Source organism: Hoplias malabaricus, chromosome 8 (genome assembly GCF_029633855.1).
Source record: "Hoplias malabaricus isolate fHopMal1 chromosome 8, fHopMal1.hap1, whole genome shotgun sequence".
Lineage (NCBI taxonomy): Eukaryota > Metazoa > Chordata > Actinopteri > Characiformes > Erythrinidae > Hoplias > Hoplias malabaricus.
In genome coordinates, this window is record NC_089807.1 from 21,041,491 (window position 1) to 21,061,184 (window position 19,694).

The 19,694-nt window shown below is 39.6% G+C and overlaps 1 protein-coding gene across 1 annotated transcript in view; it reads right to left on the reverse strand.

The window, feature by feature from the left end:
• Nucleotides 1-19,497, reverse strand: part of plekhh2 (pleckstrin homology domain containing, family H (with MyTH4 domain) member 2) — a 33,365-nt gene extending 13,868 nt beyond the window's left edge. The window contains exons 1-14 of the mRNA XM_066678783.1: nt 19,374-19,497; nt 15,898-16,053; nt 7,612-7,674; nt 6,845-6,994; nt 6,186-6,269; nt 6,019-6,100; nt 5,188-5,376; nt 3,671-4,458; nt 2,222-2,297; nt 1,567-1,661; nt 1,310-1,481; nt 852-988; nt 640-753; nt 105-191 (exon numbers count right to left, since the gene is read on the reverse strand). Coding sequence (XP_066534880.1) covers nt 105-191; nt 640-753; nt 852-988; nt 1,310-1,481; nt 1,567-1,661; nt 2,222-2,297; nt 3,671-4,458; nt 5,188-5,376; nt 6,019-6,100; nt 6,186-6,269; nt 6,845-6,994; nt 7,612-7,674; nt 15,898-16,017 — 2,157 coding nt within the window. The 5' untranslated portion in view covers nt 16,018-16,053; nt 19,374-19,497. The remainder of the gene's footprint in view (nt 1-104; nt 192-639; nt 754-851; nt 989-1,309; nt 1,482-1,566; nt 1,662-2,221; nt 2,298-3,670; nt 4,459-5,187; nt 5,377-6,018; nt 6,101-6,185; nt 6,270-6,844; nt 6,995-7,611; nt 7,675-15,897; nt 16,054-19,373) is intronic.
• Nucleotides 19,498-19,694: the final 197 nt, after the last annotated feature.

Here is a 19,694-nt window from a genome sequence, read left to right on the forward strand (position 1 = left end):
AATCAATACACACATACTCAGACACACACACACACACACACACAAAAAAAAAAAAAAAAAAAAAAAAAACACAGTCTCTCAGACACATTTTCGAAAAACAGTACCTGAAGCTCTTGTTTGCCATCCCCACGAGCAATGGTGCTGGAAGCACTGAGCTCAATCTGGCCTTGAGGTTTTCTGATGACATCACTCTATAAAAAAAGCCACAACCCATAAACCCCTGCATCCAGATTTCTTTAAAATTTAATAGTTACAGTATATGTAGACATTTGTGGGTCTGCTCATCCAAATTTTTCTGTTGTAAATAGAAGTATATTTAGGACGTTTGTCCCTCTTTGCTGCAGTGACACTTTCCACTCTAAAGTCTAAAGTCTTCCTGGAACATCTAAGTTAGGATTTGATGGCATTCAGGTCACATAAAGGTGTTGGATTTTCAGTTCTAGATCACAAACTCTCTCTTCTTTAGAGAGTTCTGGAGAGAGCTTCAGAATAGAATACCATGGCTCCACAGAAGATTTCTGGACTGTTTTATACCATTGCACATTACATAATTGCACATTATAAATGGAGTTTCAACACAACCTTTTTGACATATAGTGTAACATGTTCATTTACACCACATGAACACAAGGGACTGACCGGTGACTTATAATAGAGTAATTCTCCATCTTTCAGGATAAACCAGCGGCGCTTCCAGGTCTTCTTCCATATCTTCACCATCTTTAGGAGGTAGCCAGACTTTTCCATTGGTTCCTGGGTCATCACATCACAAAATTGTTTCTTAGTAAACAGTGGGTAAATGGCTGGAGTATCTGTATGTGTATATGTTTGTGTGTGTGTTTGTTTCGTACACTCCTGCCACCGTCACTGCTGGAGGAGCAGGTCTTTTGCAGTTTGTTCTCAGGCTCAGAGCACTCTGCATCAGTCAAGTAGGCATCTGGGGGAATGGCATAGTCACTCTCAGATGCCATAGATGACAGTGACACAGCTGAGGAGACAGATATATGTACCATTGTGTTAGCTTAATTTTTCAAAAACAAACAACTTATTGAGAAATAAATTAGATAGTATAATATCTTAGATATTAAGATATTTATGTTTTATTAGCTGTATTTATGATACAGCTTTGAAAATCCTCACTTACATTTTGGAGTATTTTATATATATTCATGTGCAAATTGTCTGGTACTGCAATGCGGAAATTTCTCCCAGTATCAATAAAATTGTATCTTATTTTATTAGTATCATTAACGATATATTTTTATTTTGGCTGGGCCTTTCAATTTACAGTTTGTGTAGGAGCACGTACCTCTTTTGAGGGAGCGGGGACTGTCATGGCTGTTTTTGCCAGAAATGGAACCAGAGGTGTATGAGCCATTTTCCTCTTCTGCAGAGTTAGAGAGACACTCCTCTGAGCTCTCGTCCTCTTCTGAGCTGGAAGACCCCTCAGATAATTGACTACTGCTCTGCAATGTCGCCCTCTGCAGGAGGAACAACAACATTAAAGCATCAATTTCACATTTTTAAGAATCTTTTACTAAAGGACTTCAGTATTAAAACCCCTACCCCTTTAACAGTGGTATAGACAGGAGTGCTGATGTTCCTGTAGATGAGAGACGTGTACAGCATGAAGGTGGGGTATGAGGATGGGTGGGAAAAATCTGGATAAAGAGTACAGGACTCAAATGAACACAAAAACACCCACACAAATATGCACACACAGACATACAAAGACAACATTGAAAACTGGCCAGTAATTCCATCCATCCATCCATTATCTGTAACCGCTTATCCAATTTAGGGTCGCGGGGGGTCCAGAGCCTACCTGGAATCTGGCCAGTAATTATAAAATGTAATTAATGATAGGTGTATTGTAAGTGCACTTTCCCATTCAATAATGAAAAGCACAGCGTAAACTACGACGGAGTTTTAGGGCCACGGTGTTAGAAAGGAAAGATTCCAAGATTAAAGTCAGAATTTTGAGAATATTCTCGGAATAATTCTGAGAAAAAATCTCGGAATAATTTTGAGGAAAATTTTCCGAGAAGAATATTCTCAGAATTATTCCGAGATTTTTCCTTAGATTGAGATTTTTTCTATTCTCAGAATATTTTCAGAATCTTTTTTTTTTTTTTTTTAAGGGCTGTGGCCCTAAAACTCCGTCGCACTAAACAGAACAAAATGATAGTGCCATGTTCAAAATGAAGATCATTCATCTTACCTTTATTCACTATGTGTGCACAAGATGTTTCAGACAATCGAATCCCAGATTTGGCCACAGCATATATTCTGCTCTCCTGAGAAGAAAGCATTATTTAACAATGAAGAAGAAATTACTGAGAGCATACAAAGCTAGAACAAACCAACCAAGCTTTCAATATCAGGCTCAGTGTTTCGTTTACTGAACAGTTAACGAACATGACGCTACTACTACCCCCTTCTTTGGTAGTTCATCTATTGCTCTCTGGTGTTACTTGGGTAGTGTATTTTTTAGTGGACTATTCTCAGTCCAACAGTGAACCTGAGGGGTTTAAAAACTCCATCAACACTGCTGAGGCCAGTATGGATTTGCCATTTGCAATTGTGCAGGTAGTTATCCACATGGAACTGGTGGCACTGAGCATGCATTAAAAGTACCAGTGGGGAATGGTACAGCTTTAGCCACCTGGGAGACCAGAGGTATGATTAAGAGGGCTATAAAACTAGGTTGGAGGGGGCTGGGTCTATTAAGTCTATTGAGTCACTGGATCACTACTGAGTCTTCCAGAGGTGTCGTGGGTTTAATTCAGCCAAACACTGATAAGTGGATGTGCTTATCTGATGACTCCTGTGAAGAACTAGCGTCGACTCATTGAGTTAATTGATTCACGAAACGAGTGCAAATATAAATGAATGATTCAAAACATTGTTTACAAGCACTTGCTCTGACCACGTGTCACACAGCTGTGGGAGAACTCAGAGACGACACACAGCCCGCCATATATTTTGGATTATACTTCGTGTTTGTGACTGAAAATTGAGGAATAACGCATTAAACGACTCACAGAATGTACTATGAAACTTTGAAGGATCTCTTATAATTGAGTGCTTTCTACAATGGATTGATTAATCACGGGTCACTGGACAGCCGCCCTAACTTTAAAGCACTGAGGGAAACCCTGCATTTGAAATTAAAAAGAGATTTTCATTACTGCATAAGAACATTACAATTTTAATCCAGTGGGGGAAATGCATTTTAAATTAAATAACGAGATTCAAAGCATTTGAAGCTATGTATAAATGAAAAGGCAGCACTAGTTGACTGGATTGCAAATTCAGGAATGTGGGAATATTGAATATTCAATTTAATTTTGAGACTAAAAGTGTACGTATTATTGGCAAAGTCCAAGCCAAATACTGGAATACATGGTCATTTTACAAATTAATAAAAAGAATACATAATTTCTGTAATGTTACAGTGCTAAGATAATGCAGTGTTAGGAGTCTCATCCAGGGACTCCAAGAACTAATTGATGTCATATTCTTGTCCACACTTGGAAACAAACTATTGTCTGCGGTTTTCTATGCTTTTCACTATACCACTTGCATGCATTAATCAAGCAGTGTACGTTTTAAACTATTTTATAAGCCAGATTCTTTAATAACTTATCACTTTAAAAGATATACACACCCAAGAAGGAAACCTGTGCAGTGGAGGTGTTGGGGGCTTGTTTCCTGGCATAACAGTAGAAACATCAGTGATGTTTTGCTCTTTCGCTGGGGCAGGTGATCCCTCACTGGTCTCCATCTCCCGTCCCTGGTCCAAGTCCAGGTCCGTTTCTTGGGGTTTAAGGGGGCGGACCATGCTGATAGCATTGCGCCCTCTTCCATGAACTGCTTCATTGGTCAGCTGAGGCTGACTTAGGTGCTTTTTGGCAAGGGCCATGCCAACACTAAAGGTGTTAGGGGTCCGCAGACGTGGCTGTTTGGGGGAAGCTGGAGTGTCCTGGGTGTCTTGTGAGGGTGTGGGCCGTTTTGGGGTGAGTGCAGGGATCAGGATGGAGCTGGGGGTGTTCGCTTCGCTGAAGGAGGATGAAGAATTAAGACACTGTAACTGGAAGCGCTTGTTTAACTCTTCTGAACAGATGTCCTCAAGGTCAGCCTTTTCAGAGGTTTTGATCTTGGCTGGAGTGTCCAGTCCTGGGAGGCAGAGGGCTGGACGTTCTGCTCTCTGCATGTCATCATCAAAAAGTGAGCTGCTGTCATCGGAGGCCGTTAGGTAGGCTTCGCTGGTTGGACGGCTGAGCTCCAGACCAGCACATTCCCCTGTGTCACCCTCAGAGGCAGTGCTGGACAGGGCAGGGGACACACCACGAGATAGGGCATCACTCACTGTTGCACACTCTCTTATGTCTTCCATCTCCATTCTACAACTCTCACTCCTGTTCTCAGTCTCTGGAGTGTGCTTGATACCACCATCTTGGAGAACAGAGAAAACAAGCTTACTCCACTAATCATAGCTGAATGAGGTGTATGCATATTGCTCAAAATAGCAGTTTGTACTTTTTCTGTGGACAGCAGTTATGTACTTTGAAGAAGAACCTATACTGAAATTTGTATTCAAGATAATATTTATCCAATTAATATGATTCAATAATATATCTGAGGTATAATCAAAAAGAAATCTAATACAATTTGCAGGATGATTATAAACATGGTTTTAAAAGATTAACATATCATAGATGATTTCAGAATAATTGTTAAAAATGTACCCTGAGAATAAACATGGATTCTTGTATTTAAAAGTCAAGACATTTATATTCATTCATTCATTCATTATCTGTAACCGCTTATCCAGTTCAGGGTTGCGGTGGGTCCAGAGCCTACCTGGAATCATTCGGCGCAAGGCGGGAATACACCCTGGAGGGGGCGCCAGTCCTTCACAGGGCAACACACACAGTCACACATTCAGTCACACCTGACACACATACGGACACTTTGGAGTCGCCAATTCACCTACCAACGTGTGTTTTTGGACTGTGGGAGGAAACCGGAGCACCCGGAGGAAACCCACGGGGAGAACACACCAACTCCTCACAGACAGTCACCTGGAGCGGGAATAGAACCCACAACCTCCAGGTCCCTAAACAGTTTGGATTTCCTTTCAACTTAAAATGATGCCGTTGACACAGTGCATTGTGTACTGACCGGAGGAAGGTCTCCTAAAATCCAAGTTTGTGTTTTGTGTACACACGCTACTGTCACTCCTCTGAGCTGGCACTGGACTTGTGAGCACCTGGAGGCTCTTCCCTCTGACTTGGAAGCAGCCAAAGGTGAGACCGCTGAGCCGTTGGGCTTCTCCAGGTTTGGTGTTGATTCCAGCAGACTGCTCCAGGACTGACACACATAACAAATAGGACTGTTAGATCTCAGTTGCAAAACACTATGAGACACTGCAACAATTTAGACAGTCAAGTTGCATGCTGAACATATAACTCAGTCACATTTAATCTTTTTTGAAGCAAAATTAGGGACTAGAGGGAGAAGTAATTTTACAAAAACAGTGGATATAATTAAGACGCTTTAGGGAAAATGTAAAAGCATAATTTACCATTACAGAACATATAGATCTAGCAACTAGATCTCGCTCTAATTTTTAGAACAAGAGTTTATGATTATTCTGACTCCAAGAACTCTGAACAACCACAAACTTCCCCTGCAATGTCCCACCTTCCCTTTGATCTGACTGGTCAGCTCACACAAACACTGCTGACTAAGGAATCCTGACATTACCATTCAAGGTGCATGAACAGCACACTTACATAAACAATAAGAATAAAGCTTTTCAATAGTGAGAATGTATTCTAAATCTCAGCGTGATCTGACTGGACAAAAAATAAAAACAAATTGGTGAATAATACATGTTTTTATTTGAAGTTAGATTTTTTCATTCACACGTTTCTGAACGTTCTAAACATTATAAATTCAAGTTTGTTTCAGGTTTAATTTCTGTGTATTTATGACTTTTTGTAACCATACCTTTAATTTGTCTTTTTAGTTCCCGTATCTGAGTTTCCTGCTGCTGGTTTGTTTCCCTCAGGGAGGCATTTTCAGCTTCAAACTAAATCCATAAGGAAATGAGACTTATACAATAACAATACTGCGCACACACACACACACACACACACACACACACACACACAAACCTCATTTAGCTTCCGCATCACCCACTCCTTGATCTTGGCTGCTTTCTCCTCTACAGTCTTGGTGTCTTGGATCCGGCTCTGTTTCTGTAGGGTGAAGGAGTATTGTGCCTCTGGATCACATACATGGATATTAACTTACTAAAGCTCAGCAAATTCCTAGAATTTGCGTGAGCCTTTATACATTTTCCATTGCTAAGAGCAGCAAATTCTAAATTTGATTATATTTTCAAAATACAATCAAATTGCTATGTGAAAACATCAGCAATATATTCTTTGTGCTTATCCTCTGTCAAATAAATGTTCAAGAAAATCTCAGGTTCTATTTATAGCATTTTACAAAATGCTCCAACCTTTCCAGTATTGTTTTTTTTAATATTATGTAAAATACAGTGCATCCAATCAAATTAACCTTGTACCAAAAGTGAATAAATGAATTAAGGAAAATAGTAAAGAATATGAAAGATGAATTAATTAATTCATTTATTGTCTGTAACCGCTTGTCCAATACAGGATCGCGGTGGGTCTGGAGCCTACCTGGAATAATATAAAATATGGTCCTTTTAAATGAAAAAAATATGAGATAAAGACAGCTTGTGAATGATTATATGAGCAATGTAAACGATCCAGTCTGTTCTCTGATGAGTGGATTAGGTAATGACCTGCTCCTCCACCTGCTGCTCCAGGGCACTGATGATCTCGTCTTTCTCCTGCAGAGCAGCCTGCAGGTCCTGGCAACTTCTAAACAACCGCAGTTCAGACTCTCCAGACTGGACATCTGCAGCTTTCAGATGCTCCTCCATCCACTGCACCTTAAACGCAAACAAAACATATACAAAAAGACCTGAACACAGAATCAGCACAAAAAGTCTTTACATAGACAGTTATCTGATTATTCCAAAGGTCATGTGTACTCTTGTTAGACTGGCTTTAAAATGTTTTGAAATTCATAGAAATAGAAATATTCTGATGAAATGCTAGATTTTAGTACAGTTATCAGGCTTTTCATCACATGTGTCTTTAACTCTTCCATATCTACACAAGTCTGGAAACAGAACCAGATGCAGACAAGCTTTCCGCTAAATGCTCATTTAAATGCACCTACTTTGAAATGGTCACAAATGAGCCACATTTTGAGTCATATTAATTTCTAAATGAATATTTATTAAATTAAGATTTTCTTTGTTAATAATAAAAAAGTTTACTTTGTTGTGTTGAGATCATTTAGTTGCTAATCATTGCTCAAATGGAATTTGATTACTGAGTGACCTTGAGTTCTTATACTTGCTGTACAAATTACTGGCAAATTATTACAACCTCTAATTTTCTAAAGTCATCAAATTGTAACGTGCATATAAACATGCTTGCTGTTTGTCATGGACACAAAATGTCACTAAAATGTCATTTTACTAAAATTATCAGTATTTACCTGCTGGTGAGCTTCATAGGCACGGCGCTCTGCCTCCAAAACCTGTGATTCTAACTGCTGCATCTGCAATGATAAAAACATCTCAGAATACCGTATAGCTGCATGTGTAGATATTTATTTTCATACATGAACAGTTACCCTAAAATAACTATGGAAAAATATTGCAAACTGTCTTTTAAGACCCAGCAAAATAGGTCTTTTTACACTAAGACCCAATGTTAATTTAATCCTGTCTGAATAGGGCTATGTGTAGATTGATATGAATGAATACAAATTTTAAATTTAAAGATCAACAATTGACAATAAATTCCTAAAAATGCATACACAAAACTAATTATTCACAAGGATTTTCAAAGGCTTACATGTGGAGCCTTTAGTCCAAACTAAGCATAGCTGCAGTGCACTTTTAAATCATATTCTTCAAAAGTGTCCACAGGCCATAAAAATGTAAAAATACCATCAAAATACCTTCAGAATACCACACGAAGACAATATCATGACTTTCAGCACATTCTTCTAGTTCAGACATCCCTTTCAATACTTGACTTAACATGACATCTGTGTTGTTCTTTCCAGACAAATAATGAAAAATATATTGTCATTTCACTGTATCTGGTTAAAATTAAAGAGTTGATTAACTATTATGCTAGTGGTGCTATGGAATAGATACTTTGCAAATTTTTGTATTTGATGTTTATTTGAAGCAGTGGAAGCACTATAGTCTTCAGGGCAGAGGTCTCAATACTAGGATAGAGAATCACTTAACTGGACAATGAAGTGCATTTCACCAAGCCCTCAGATACATTATACTGATGTATGTGACACTACTCCAGCAAAATCAATCATTATTCATACATTCATTAATTTTCTGGAGCCCTTATTCAATTCAGGGTTGCGGTGGGTCCAGAGCCTACCCGGAATCACTGGGCAGAAGGCAGGAACACACCCTGGAGCTAGTCCTTTACAGGGCGACACACACACACAAACACACAAACACACAAACACACAAACACACACACACACACACACACATACACACATACACATACACACACATACACATACACACACACACATACACACACACACACACATACACACACATACACACACATACACACACATACACACACATACACACACATACACACACATACACACACACACACACCAGCTTTTTCTTCCAGCTTTCAGCGGGCAGGTTCATGGACAAATGAGAATGAGCCACAGGCCTCGATGTACAGATATAGAATCAGGCGGAACAGCAGCATAATTACAGACTGTAATAAATCCAAATGTGGAAAGCCGCAGCAGCACTGAACAGCTACTGGCCCATTTTACCCATAGCTAATGACAGGAATCAAAACATTTGACTCATTGTTTGAGAAGGTTACTATACATTAAGTATTTTAAGTGTGAAAATGAATAAATAAATGAGTAGAAGTTTTCTAGTGTATAGACTTAAGAATATTTCAAATATGATTTCATTAGACACACAACATAACAAGCAGATGTCAGCCTCTTGCATTAAAATACAATCTGTATTTATGTACTTGGATTATAATTATTGCAACCTGTTCTATGCACAAGCATGAAAGGTCCTGCCGATGAAGAGCTGAAACAGTGTTTCTTGATCTGAGACACTTTCTTTGTTTCCCATTTACAGAGCCAGGGTTCAGTACTAATATAAGACTTTATTTCTAGCACTCAAACGGACCGAAGAGCAAATCATGAGGACATCTTTGCTGAATTTTACAAAAGGTGTACTGGATTGAAAGCATAAACAGCAACTTTAACCTCATAGTTAGTGTAATATTTTTTTGTAATGAGCACACTTTCTGCCACATTGAATGCATCTGAATGCTGACTAAACGGTGCTGAAATGTGTTCAGTGAACCACTAAAATGTCCGCTTTCTACACTGGATTCCAAAACAGAACACCAGAGGCACTTTAGTTAAAAGTATCTACCATAGAAGTAGATAAAAGCATCCTCGCACACTTATCACCATCTACTTCAACAGCTTCACTCATATCATCAATATGCAAGTTATAGCCATGGCATTAGGAACTTCATGGGGCACAAAATATAAGTTTTTTAGCTAACATCCTAAACATTCAACATAATTTCCATACATTCAAATAAGAAAGTCATGAAATAAATAAAGTGCTAAATTTCAGTGTAATGTTTTGCAAACTATAAGAGTCACACACAGGCCTGACTTTTCCTCACATTCCAAACCCGACTGTGTGCGGCCGGCTCTGAGAGAGCCCAGCTCAGCCAGAGCACAAAGAGAAACTGTGTGTCCAACTCTGCAACACTACCACTACAAATTCCCCAGCATCCCACTTCATCCCCGCCTAAACAACATCACCCCCCCCCCCCACACACACACACACACAGTCTCCTTTATGGAGGAACAGAAAGGTTAAAAAAGCTTAAAATGTATACAGCACTGGCAAGATTATAGTCTCAAGATGCCTCCTAGTCATTGAGTTAATTTGACATGATCCAAATGAATTAATTTGTTCATTAATTTTATGCAACCATGTCATCCTGTTCAATGTCACAGCAGGTCTGGAGCCTACCAGGAATCATCAAGCGCAAGGCAGGAACACACCCAGGACAGGGCACCCGTCCATTACAGGACATCACCCACTCTATGGGCCCTACGGACACTACTAAAGAGTCAATCCACCTACAAAGGTGTTTTTGGACTGTTGTAGGAAGACAAAACCCACACAGACACAGGGACTAGACACCTAACTCCTCATAGACAGTGACTCGAGGTGGGGCTCAAACATAGAAAAATGGTTTGGAGACCGAAGATGCTGTCGGATCCACTTTGGATCTTCTAGTCTGAAGCCTTCTCAGAAGAGTATTCCTGCAGTTGTCCACATATGTTTTGACATGCAGTGTACATTAGCATCATAGCAGCCTCCAGTGCAAAACTAAAGAAGGAAATTGCAAACAGAAAACCTGCCTTTGCATATGAACTGCATCTCTGTGGGGAGGAGGGTGTGTAATTATTAAACAAAGTCCAAATCATTGCAGTGAAATCTAGCACAGCTTCACTGAAATGCTATTCCATAAGCCGCTGCATATGATGCTATCAAATGGGGTTTCTTTAGGTGAATTGGCTTCTGTAATAACTGTCCTGGTTTGTGAGTTAATGAGTGTGTATGTGTGAGTGAATGTGTGTGTGCCCAGATATAGATTGGCGCTCTGTCCTGGGTGAAATCCCAGTGCCCGATGCAGTCCTCCAGGTGGACGGTCATTTCTGGTTGAGAGTACGCTGTGCGCGTTTGGCTGCCGCTTCTCGCCAGTGTGTGTGTGTGTGAATTGAGTGTTCTGAGCAGTGTAGATTGTAAAAAAGTGTCCTTGGGTATCTAGAAAGGCGCTATATAAGTGTAATGATAACTAACTAACTTTAAGGGGTGGAGGACCTATGGGCTGCGCTTATGGGTCAGAATGTACTTCCTGCAAAATATGTTCCAACCATAAATAATAATCCACAAGTAACATACTAGCGGGCAGCACAGTGGAGCAGCAGGTAGTGTCGCAGTCACACAGCTCCAGGGACCTCCAGGGTTCGATTCCCGCTCCGGGTGACTATCTGTGAGGAGTGTGGTGTGTTCTCCCTGTGTCTGCGTGGGTTTCCTCCAGGTGACTGTCTGTGAGGAGTGTGGTGTGTTCTCCCTGTGTCTGCATGGGTTTCCTCCGTGTGACTGTCTGTGAGGAGTGTGGTGTGTTCTCTCTGTGTCTGCGTGGGTTTCCTCCGGGTGCTCCGGTTTCCTCCCACAGTCCAAAAACACACGTTGGTAGGTTGATTGGACACTCAAAAGTGTCCGTGAGTGTGTGCGTGAATGTGTGAGTGTGTGTGTGTTGTCCTGTGAAGGACTGGCTCCCCCTCCAGGGTGTAATCCCGCCTTACGCCCAGTGATTCCAGGTAGGCTCTGGACCCACCGTGACCCTGAATTGGATAAGCGGTTACAGAGAATGGATGGATGCATGGAAAATACTATGATGAACATAATGCTTTAATTATGCGATGATGTTTTAAATATAGTATAATGTTTTGTGCAAAACAGCTGCCACAATAGTAAAGTCAGTAGTAGTTTGCTTGGGTCTCCAAACAGCTTTATGCTCAGTTGGCCCTGGCTCTTTGCGGCCACCACCCACACAAATGTGGAATCAATCTGGGTGTGCCAGGCAGGAAGAGGAGTGAGCACTAACCTAGAACACATTCCCTCACACACTGCTCTCAGTGTACACACTCACTGAAGGAAGTGTGTGTAGGCACTTGTGTATATTTGGACAGTCCTGGGGCCCAAATGTCATTTTTGACAGTTCGGTTTTAGTTTATATAGTTAATCCTTACAAACGTTTTTTTTTTTACTTGGGTTTATTGTTATGTAAATCTGGGATATGGGAAAGGCCCTTATCAGATACAAATATCTGAGGACAGGATTTAAATTTTATGCAAATTGAAATGCCAAAAACTACATAAAAGGACTATTGTTGTTAATATAATGACCAGTCTGGCAATGTCAATGTGACTACAGTCTGAACATACAGAAATATTGAGATTCACTTGTGATTTATGTTGTGAATACTCCCTCTACATATCCAATGTAAGAAACAAGTCTTATTCTCCTGAAATGTGATTACCGTTTAATACAGGTTCCTCATAAGCTTTGACCAATCAACACAGAGGACGATGCTTTCAGATCTGTCTTTCATTCAGGTTTTTTAGAATTATGATTGTGATGTGTTTTGGTGCATAACCACACAGAAACCTCATAAATTAAATAATACTATTACTCTTCTATCACTTCTGGTGTCTTAATGCGAACAGTACATGAATTGAGGACTTGTAAGCACTGCATTCTTGCTGTAGTCTCATACAGTAATTCAGCAGGAAAGACACAGTGCAAGAAATAGAAAAGTGAAGATCCATCCATCCATTATCTGTAACCGCTTATCCAATTTTTTAGGGTCGCGGGGGGTCCAGAGCCTACCTGGAATCACTGGGCGTAAGGCGGGTTTACACCCTGGAGGGGACGCCAGTCCTTCACAGGGCAACACACACACACACATTCACTCACACACTCACACCTACGAGTCGCCAATCCACCTGCAACGTGTGTTTTTGGACTGTGTGAGGAAACCGGAGCACCAGGAGGAAACCCACGCGGACAACACACCAACTCCTCACAGACAGTCACCCGGAGCGGGAATCGAACCCACAACCTGCAGGCCCCTGGAGCTGTGTGACTGCGACACTACCTGCTGCGCCACCGTGCCGCCCAAAAGTGAAGATGAAAAATGTTATGAACTGTATCTCCCCTTCCAGCCTGGAAACAGTTGTCTATGTGTGTGTGTGTGTGTGTTGAATGTTGACTTCCCATATAACACGCTCTGTTTACAGAGTCAGGCATTTCCTCCCCTGGGCATCTCTGTGATTACAGGATGGTTTATTTTCTGCTTGAATCTTTCACTCCCTCTCTTTTTCATCTCATTTGCTCTCCTCCTCCCCTTTACTATTTCATTTTGTCACTTTCGCCTTCCCGATCACCGCTCTCCTCCTCTTTACCTCCTCCTACTCTCTCTGATGTGCTGCTTATCGGCATCATAAAGGACCCAAACAACCATTTACCATCATCCTCAAACAAGACTGCAAATCGTATTACATCTTAGATTAACAAAGTGCAGACTGGAACCAAGGTCAGAATAAATAAATTAATGCCAACAAGGACCTCAAGCATTCTTCCTTAGGTACTTGAAATTTTATGTCCATTCCCATTATCTCAGTCAAGACGCGTTTGTTATTCACATTGTACAAGGGTAAACATATTTCATTTCAAATGCACCAGTAACAAAACGATGGCATGAAAATAAATAACTTACACCTAGAAAAATAATATATACTAATACACATACTTGACAGTTAACTGTACATTGCTCTTTCTCTTGAAGAATATATCATAGCTGTTACTTTGTAAAAACATATCTGGAGAAAGATTACATTTGTATGTATTAAGACATACATTTTTAAATAATTTAATTGTATTTAAATTGTAATTTTAGAATGTTTTAAATGAATTACAGCAGTTGTAAACATTACCTCGAAAGGGGTTAAATATAAAAGAGTGGATAACACTGCATAACTTTACAGACAAATGCTAGCATGAGCAGTGCTAATGACACAGTGGACAGAAAAGTGTATGAACTTTTGCCCAAGGCAGACAAATACAGAGGCACGAGTGACCAATAATAATAAGAGTGACTACGAATGAGATCAAATAGCCAAACATAAAACAGGCCAAAATTCAGATTCATGGCCACTGGCATATTATTCTGAGTGAGCGTATGGGGCGTACAACACTGCTTCATGTGTAATATAGCTGAGTGACCTGTAAATTGTAACTTCTGAAATTAAGGGCAATATACACTTAAAATTAAAAGCAATTACTTATATTTTAACAAGAGTATGGTCAATAGCTATTGTTCCTGAATTACATCTGAACATTAATCAGACACAATTTCAGTTTTGCTTTAAGTTTGCCAGAATGTCAATGCAATAATGGTGGGTTTTAAGAACTGACCACATTTATGCCTGCCCTCCACCTAGAAATGATGCTTACAGATTATGGTTAGGCAATACAAGAAAACATATGTTTTCAATGCTCAGCTATCCATTACACATTATGTGATTCCTAATGTTTCTTTAACCTTTACCTGTAATAAGAAAACAGGTGAAAGTGAAAGTAACATTATCCGTCTTCCCAAAAAACACTCGCTGGTGTAGTGAGGTGTGCTTTTCCGAGCTGGGAATCAAAAACCAGGATACATTTAGGCTAGTAGTGTTACCCACTATGTCATACCCACCACTTTATATGTAAGCCAAAGTTTCAGCTGTAGTTTGTTTCACTGATGACAAAATTCTTGCTCCAAAATTATAAATATAAGTAGAAAAGGTTAAAACAGTTTCCCCTAAAGAAAAAGGGCTGATGAATATTCATACTTTGGAGTCTATTGTCACTCTCAAGTCAGCAATTCTATGAAGTTTGTGCTATCCCAGAATGCAGCAGACTGGAGCCCTGTGGTCAAGCATCTGTTTATATTAACCTCTAATCAACTTTCCCTTGAGACAGACCCAAAAAAGTAGGCCATAGAGCACAAACACAGACATAGAGAAGGAGAGAGCAAATGAGAAAGGGTGAGAGAGAGAGAGAGAGAGAGAGAGAGAGAGAGAGAGAGAGAGAGAGAGAGAGAGAGAGAGAGAGAGAGAGAGAGAGACTTGGCTGCAACACTCCAAACATGGTAAATACTTGTAAGATGCTCCTGAAGTGATGTGTTGACTATGTGATTGACACAAATTCTAGTAGCTGTTAATGGAAAGTGAGACCTCATACAGGGCAATGGAAAAGAGGGAGAGTGTGGCAGGACACATGTTAGTATACCAACATACTCCTCTGTAATTTGTTTAGAGAAAGCTGGGGGTTGTTCTCTTATACTTACTCAGCATCAAGTTTAATTAAAAACATTTTAAAGGCTCTATAGGACATAGAAAATCAGGCAATAGTTTAAGAGACAGACTGCAACATTAAGAGACAGAGAGGATGTTAGGGATGTATTGCTAATATAGGTACAGTATATGTATATAAGCCCAGTAAATGTATTTAATCTATATCAGTATTATCCTGCATCCTTGAGATCATAATGGTGTATGATTTGTAATAATTCACTCATGTGTTGTGATTAAGTAATATTCAATAAACATTGCTCAATAGTAATTGTCTAATTCAGAGATTAGTCCAGTAATCTCCAGAGTCTTAATGGGCAAGTTTCCCCAAACTGTCCTTAGAATTTGTGGGGAAACTATGGTTAATGCCAAAGTAACATCTATATTGTTGCTGAATATACAGAATAAACCGAACTTCAATGAAAATCATTCTAAAACCACAACGTGGGAAATATACACAGCAACCTGTGCCATTGGGTCCCTACAGGATGAAAAAGCCATATCAGGGTACCTGCAGGAGCAGCAACAATCGTAAAGCCTTTATAATGAATTGATGATACCAGTTTACTATTCACATTGCAAAAAAATAACTAAATCATGTTTGGGCTATTACTACCCCATTCCCCAGACCTTATACCAACCCATACCAAAACTTGCTTCATGGTGAAATTAAAGATTACCCTGAGATTTGTGACTGATTCTTAAAGAACCATTATCGAATTGAATGAATGTTTGTTCAAAGAGTTACACTTCTCAAACCTTTTCTGCTGTGAGATCCCGAATCACACCCATCTGTCCTCTGAACTTGAACAGCAGAGCTTCCAGAGCCATGTATTTCTCCTTCCACACTCCAGCTGAACCCTCGTCTCCCTCAGCCATACTGACCAGCCTCAGACACTAATACGTCTGAACAAACTGCAGAAAATAACAGACAGTCAGACAGGCAGGCAATCAGTCAGACAGAGAGACAGAGAACAGCCAAGCATGTGGATAGACAGACTGACAAAGACATTGTCAGACAGATAGACAGAGAGAAAGATAGACAGACATAAATAAGACAATAACAGAGCATTAAAATAATCTGCATTAAAATAAAATGGATTTCACACTGTTAGATTTTTATTTTACAGTCTGGATTTTGCTGAAATTTAAACCAATCATTAGGTCCATCATGTTAACTGTAAGCTGAACTCCCTATCACACATGATACCACCAGCACTGAGAAGGTGAGGACAAGCATGTGCTTCTTCAATCACCACCGTTTACACACTACTGCTAACCAGAGGAAAGCATTGACTTCCCAAATCTGTGACATCAGCTGGTAGACACTGTTCTGCTGGCTGTTCATTCAGGGGAGGGAGGGGGGCCATTTGTTTCCTTCCAAGCAAATTGATGAAATTAGGAAATGGATAAAATTTCCTTTTCAATGTTTAAGATTTAACATTAAGTGACTAAAATTAAAATTAATTATTTTAATTAAGCCATAAGGCATTTAATGTTTCTTTCTTTCTGTGTTCAGTCCAATAAACACTGGGTTTGCAGACAATGACAAATGTTAATAATTTTAAGCTGTAATGTGGTTTAAGTTCAAGCATTGTGAAACTCCATGGCCAAACACTTGTGAGTACATGTAGTTTTCTTTCTGAAATATGAGTATTAATTTTTTTCCTCCTTTGCTCCAATAACAGTCTTTACATTCCAGAAAGGCTTTACACTAGAGATAAGAACATTTCTGTGAATATTAGATGGCATTCAGCCACATAAACATTAGTGACCTCAGATGCTGATTTTAGATGATTAGCTCTGGACCAGAAACTCAACTCATTTCAAATGTATTGGATGGTGACCATCCCTCCAGGGAACACAGCTATACTGCTCCACAGCTCAATGCTGGCGGTATATATATTGAGCTAATGTCAGGTTCAGCTGCTCCAGAATGTTGCATTTCATTTCAGGCATTTTATGGAGATTATACACACTGTATATACACAAATAACAATTTGGTTCACAAATAGTACAAGCTTAATTAATATAATTTACTAATTATAGGTGATGTCACAAACTATTTGGAAACATAGTTTATAATGCCAACCACATTCTGTGGAGAAGATGGATGATTATTTATGTGAAAAAGCTCTTCTAACTGTAAACATATGTAGAATTTTAGGGCTGGGCAGGACCCTGGACACACCGACCATGACCAAAATAAACATCAGCAGCCAGCTCAGGTCCACCAACACATTTTTCCACTCTACGCACCTCAGTTATGAAAAACACATGTAAAAGCAAATGTGAAAAACCATAAAGAGAATGTGCAAGGTAGATGAGAATGGAGTGTGATGAAGTTCTGCGTGCCAAAGTGAGGGAAAAAGCTAGGTATATTTTACCATGATAAAAAAAATAAATCTTAATCATAGCCTTGGCCTGAACAGCTGAAACATGTTATAGTTTAAATACTTAGGCAGCTGATGTCAGACTTTTATTCTGACAACATAAAAGACAAGCTTGGCTAAGAAAAATGGCTATGTTTTACCTCTGTAAAAGTGGGATCAAACTTTTGACTATTGGAAAATGTGAATCCCAAAGTGAGCCCAGTTGAGAAACGCTGGTCGTAAGTGATGCAACACCATCCAGTTCCAATTTATGTGACCAGTATTAGACCTAATGTATGTTACAACTGCATTATGTAGACTAAATACTGAAACTGTGGTTGTATTGCTATATAATGTATTTTAATAAAAGTTTTCTTCATTTTGCATTAGCTAACCATACATCTAACAGAGTTCGAGACAGTTTTGACCAATATCATTTATTTTATTAGATTTTCATGGTCACCAAATCACCAACAGTAAACTATTGTCTATATAGCAATAAAAATGAGTCATGTGTAAACAAATATTATTAAAGCTAGATTTCATTTCTACTAAATGATAATAGCACTTCTTCAATGGTGTTACTCTATACCCCAAGTTCTTTACAAAACTTATGAAATATAGCACATGTGTTAATATGAAATGCTGAATGTTAAATGTCCAAAACAATTTACATACTGGTTGTATACTTTGTAGAAGGTGGACATGAGCTTAATGTCAGCATACTCTATGCCAAGCATGGGCTAGTGCGATATAATGCGATCTAAAGGTCTCAACTCACGAGCTGAGAAAAGAACAATCACCAGAAACATCCTCCATACATTTTTTAGCTCACAGTAATCACTGCTATGGTTATATAGTTACACCTAAGCATAACAAAGACATGTGATGGTACTGTGAATTTTTAGCAATATCAGTAGTCATTTATATGGGATTGTGACCAGAGGAGGATGGGTCCCCACTTATGAATCTTGGTTCCTCTCAAGGTTCCTGCCTCCAGCTTTGAGGGAGTTTGTCCTTGCCATTGCCACCTTTGCTTTGTTCACCATGGCTCATCGTTTTATTATTATTTTTTTTTTTATTATTTCTGTATATCTGTAATGCTGCTTTGTGACAACATCAGGCAAACCAAAAACGATAGTGACTTTTTTCTAGCAAAATTCACACAATCCAACGTAGCTGCACCTTGAACTACAACAGGGCATTTAAACCTTCCTCCATTTGTTCAGCACTAAGTTGTCCCTGATTTCATGTATGTTCAAGTCTCATTGTGTGAGAATTGGGATGTGGCTGAAGAAATAGGAAATCCTTGAGTGAATGAAGGTGCTAAGCATTGTGCCAGTCCTCAGCCTGAGAAATCCAGATAGCTGTGGCCCTAACACTGAACTGACAAAAGTATGAAGTCTGCCACAGTGTCACAACTTTTGGGCTACGTACAACGATGGGCTGTGGACTGTGATGGCACTCAAAAATGTCTGAAGATGGCATTGGTGGCCCAGAGCTTTTTAGGAATAACTTAAAAGTGCTATGTTGTCCTTGCCTTCTTGAACGAGCATGCCACAATATTTACATGAGTGTTGTTAAATTAAGCATATTTTATAGGACAACTAGGCTGCTTATTAGTTGTTTTAAAGTGTAGATGACATTAGTAGTTACCATGAGCATTACACTTTATAATATAGGTGTGCTAACACATTCTAGTGCGGTACTACTCTGTTTTGGTATTAATTTAGCACACTGTAACGTCAGTGGTAGACGCAGACAAAGAAAGCATTCACTCAGAGGTGGTATCCCACTCTCGACACGTCTTAATCCACAAGAGAACACAAATAAACCTTTTCAGTAAATTATTCTCATTCTTACCGTGTTAGAAAGCGCGGGTTAACACAAACACTTTTCACTCCATATTTTTCTCCGTCCTTTCTCGTTTCTGAAGTGCAGAATTAAAACGGTTAAAAGACCCTCATTCTCCTCCTCCTCTCTCAAACTTTCCATTTCAGCATCGCACCACAGCTCGGACAGTGGGCGGGTAGAGGGGCGGATAGTTCATCAAACACATCCAATCAGAGGTGTGGTGGGCGTAATCATGAAGGTTTCAGCAACAGTTCTGTCCCGGGGCAGTTCTGCTCTGGCCCAGAGCCTGCAGAGCGGTCAATAAGAGAGACATGACTCAATTTGACCAAT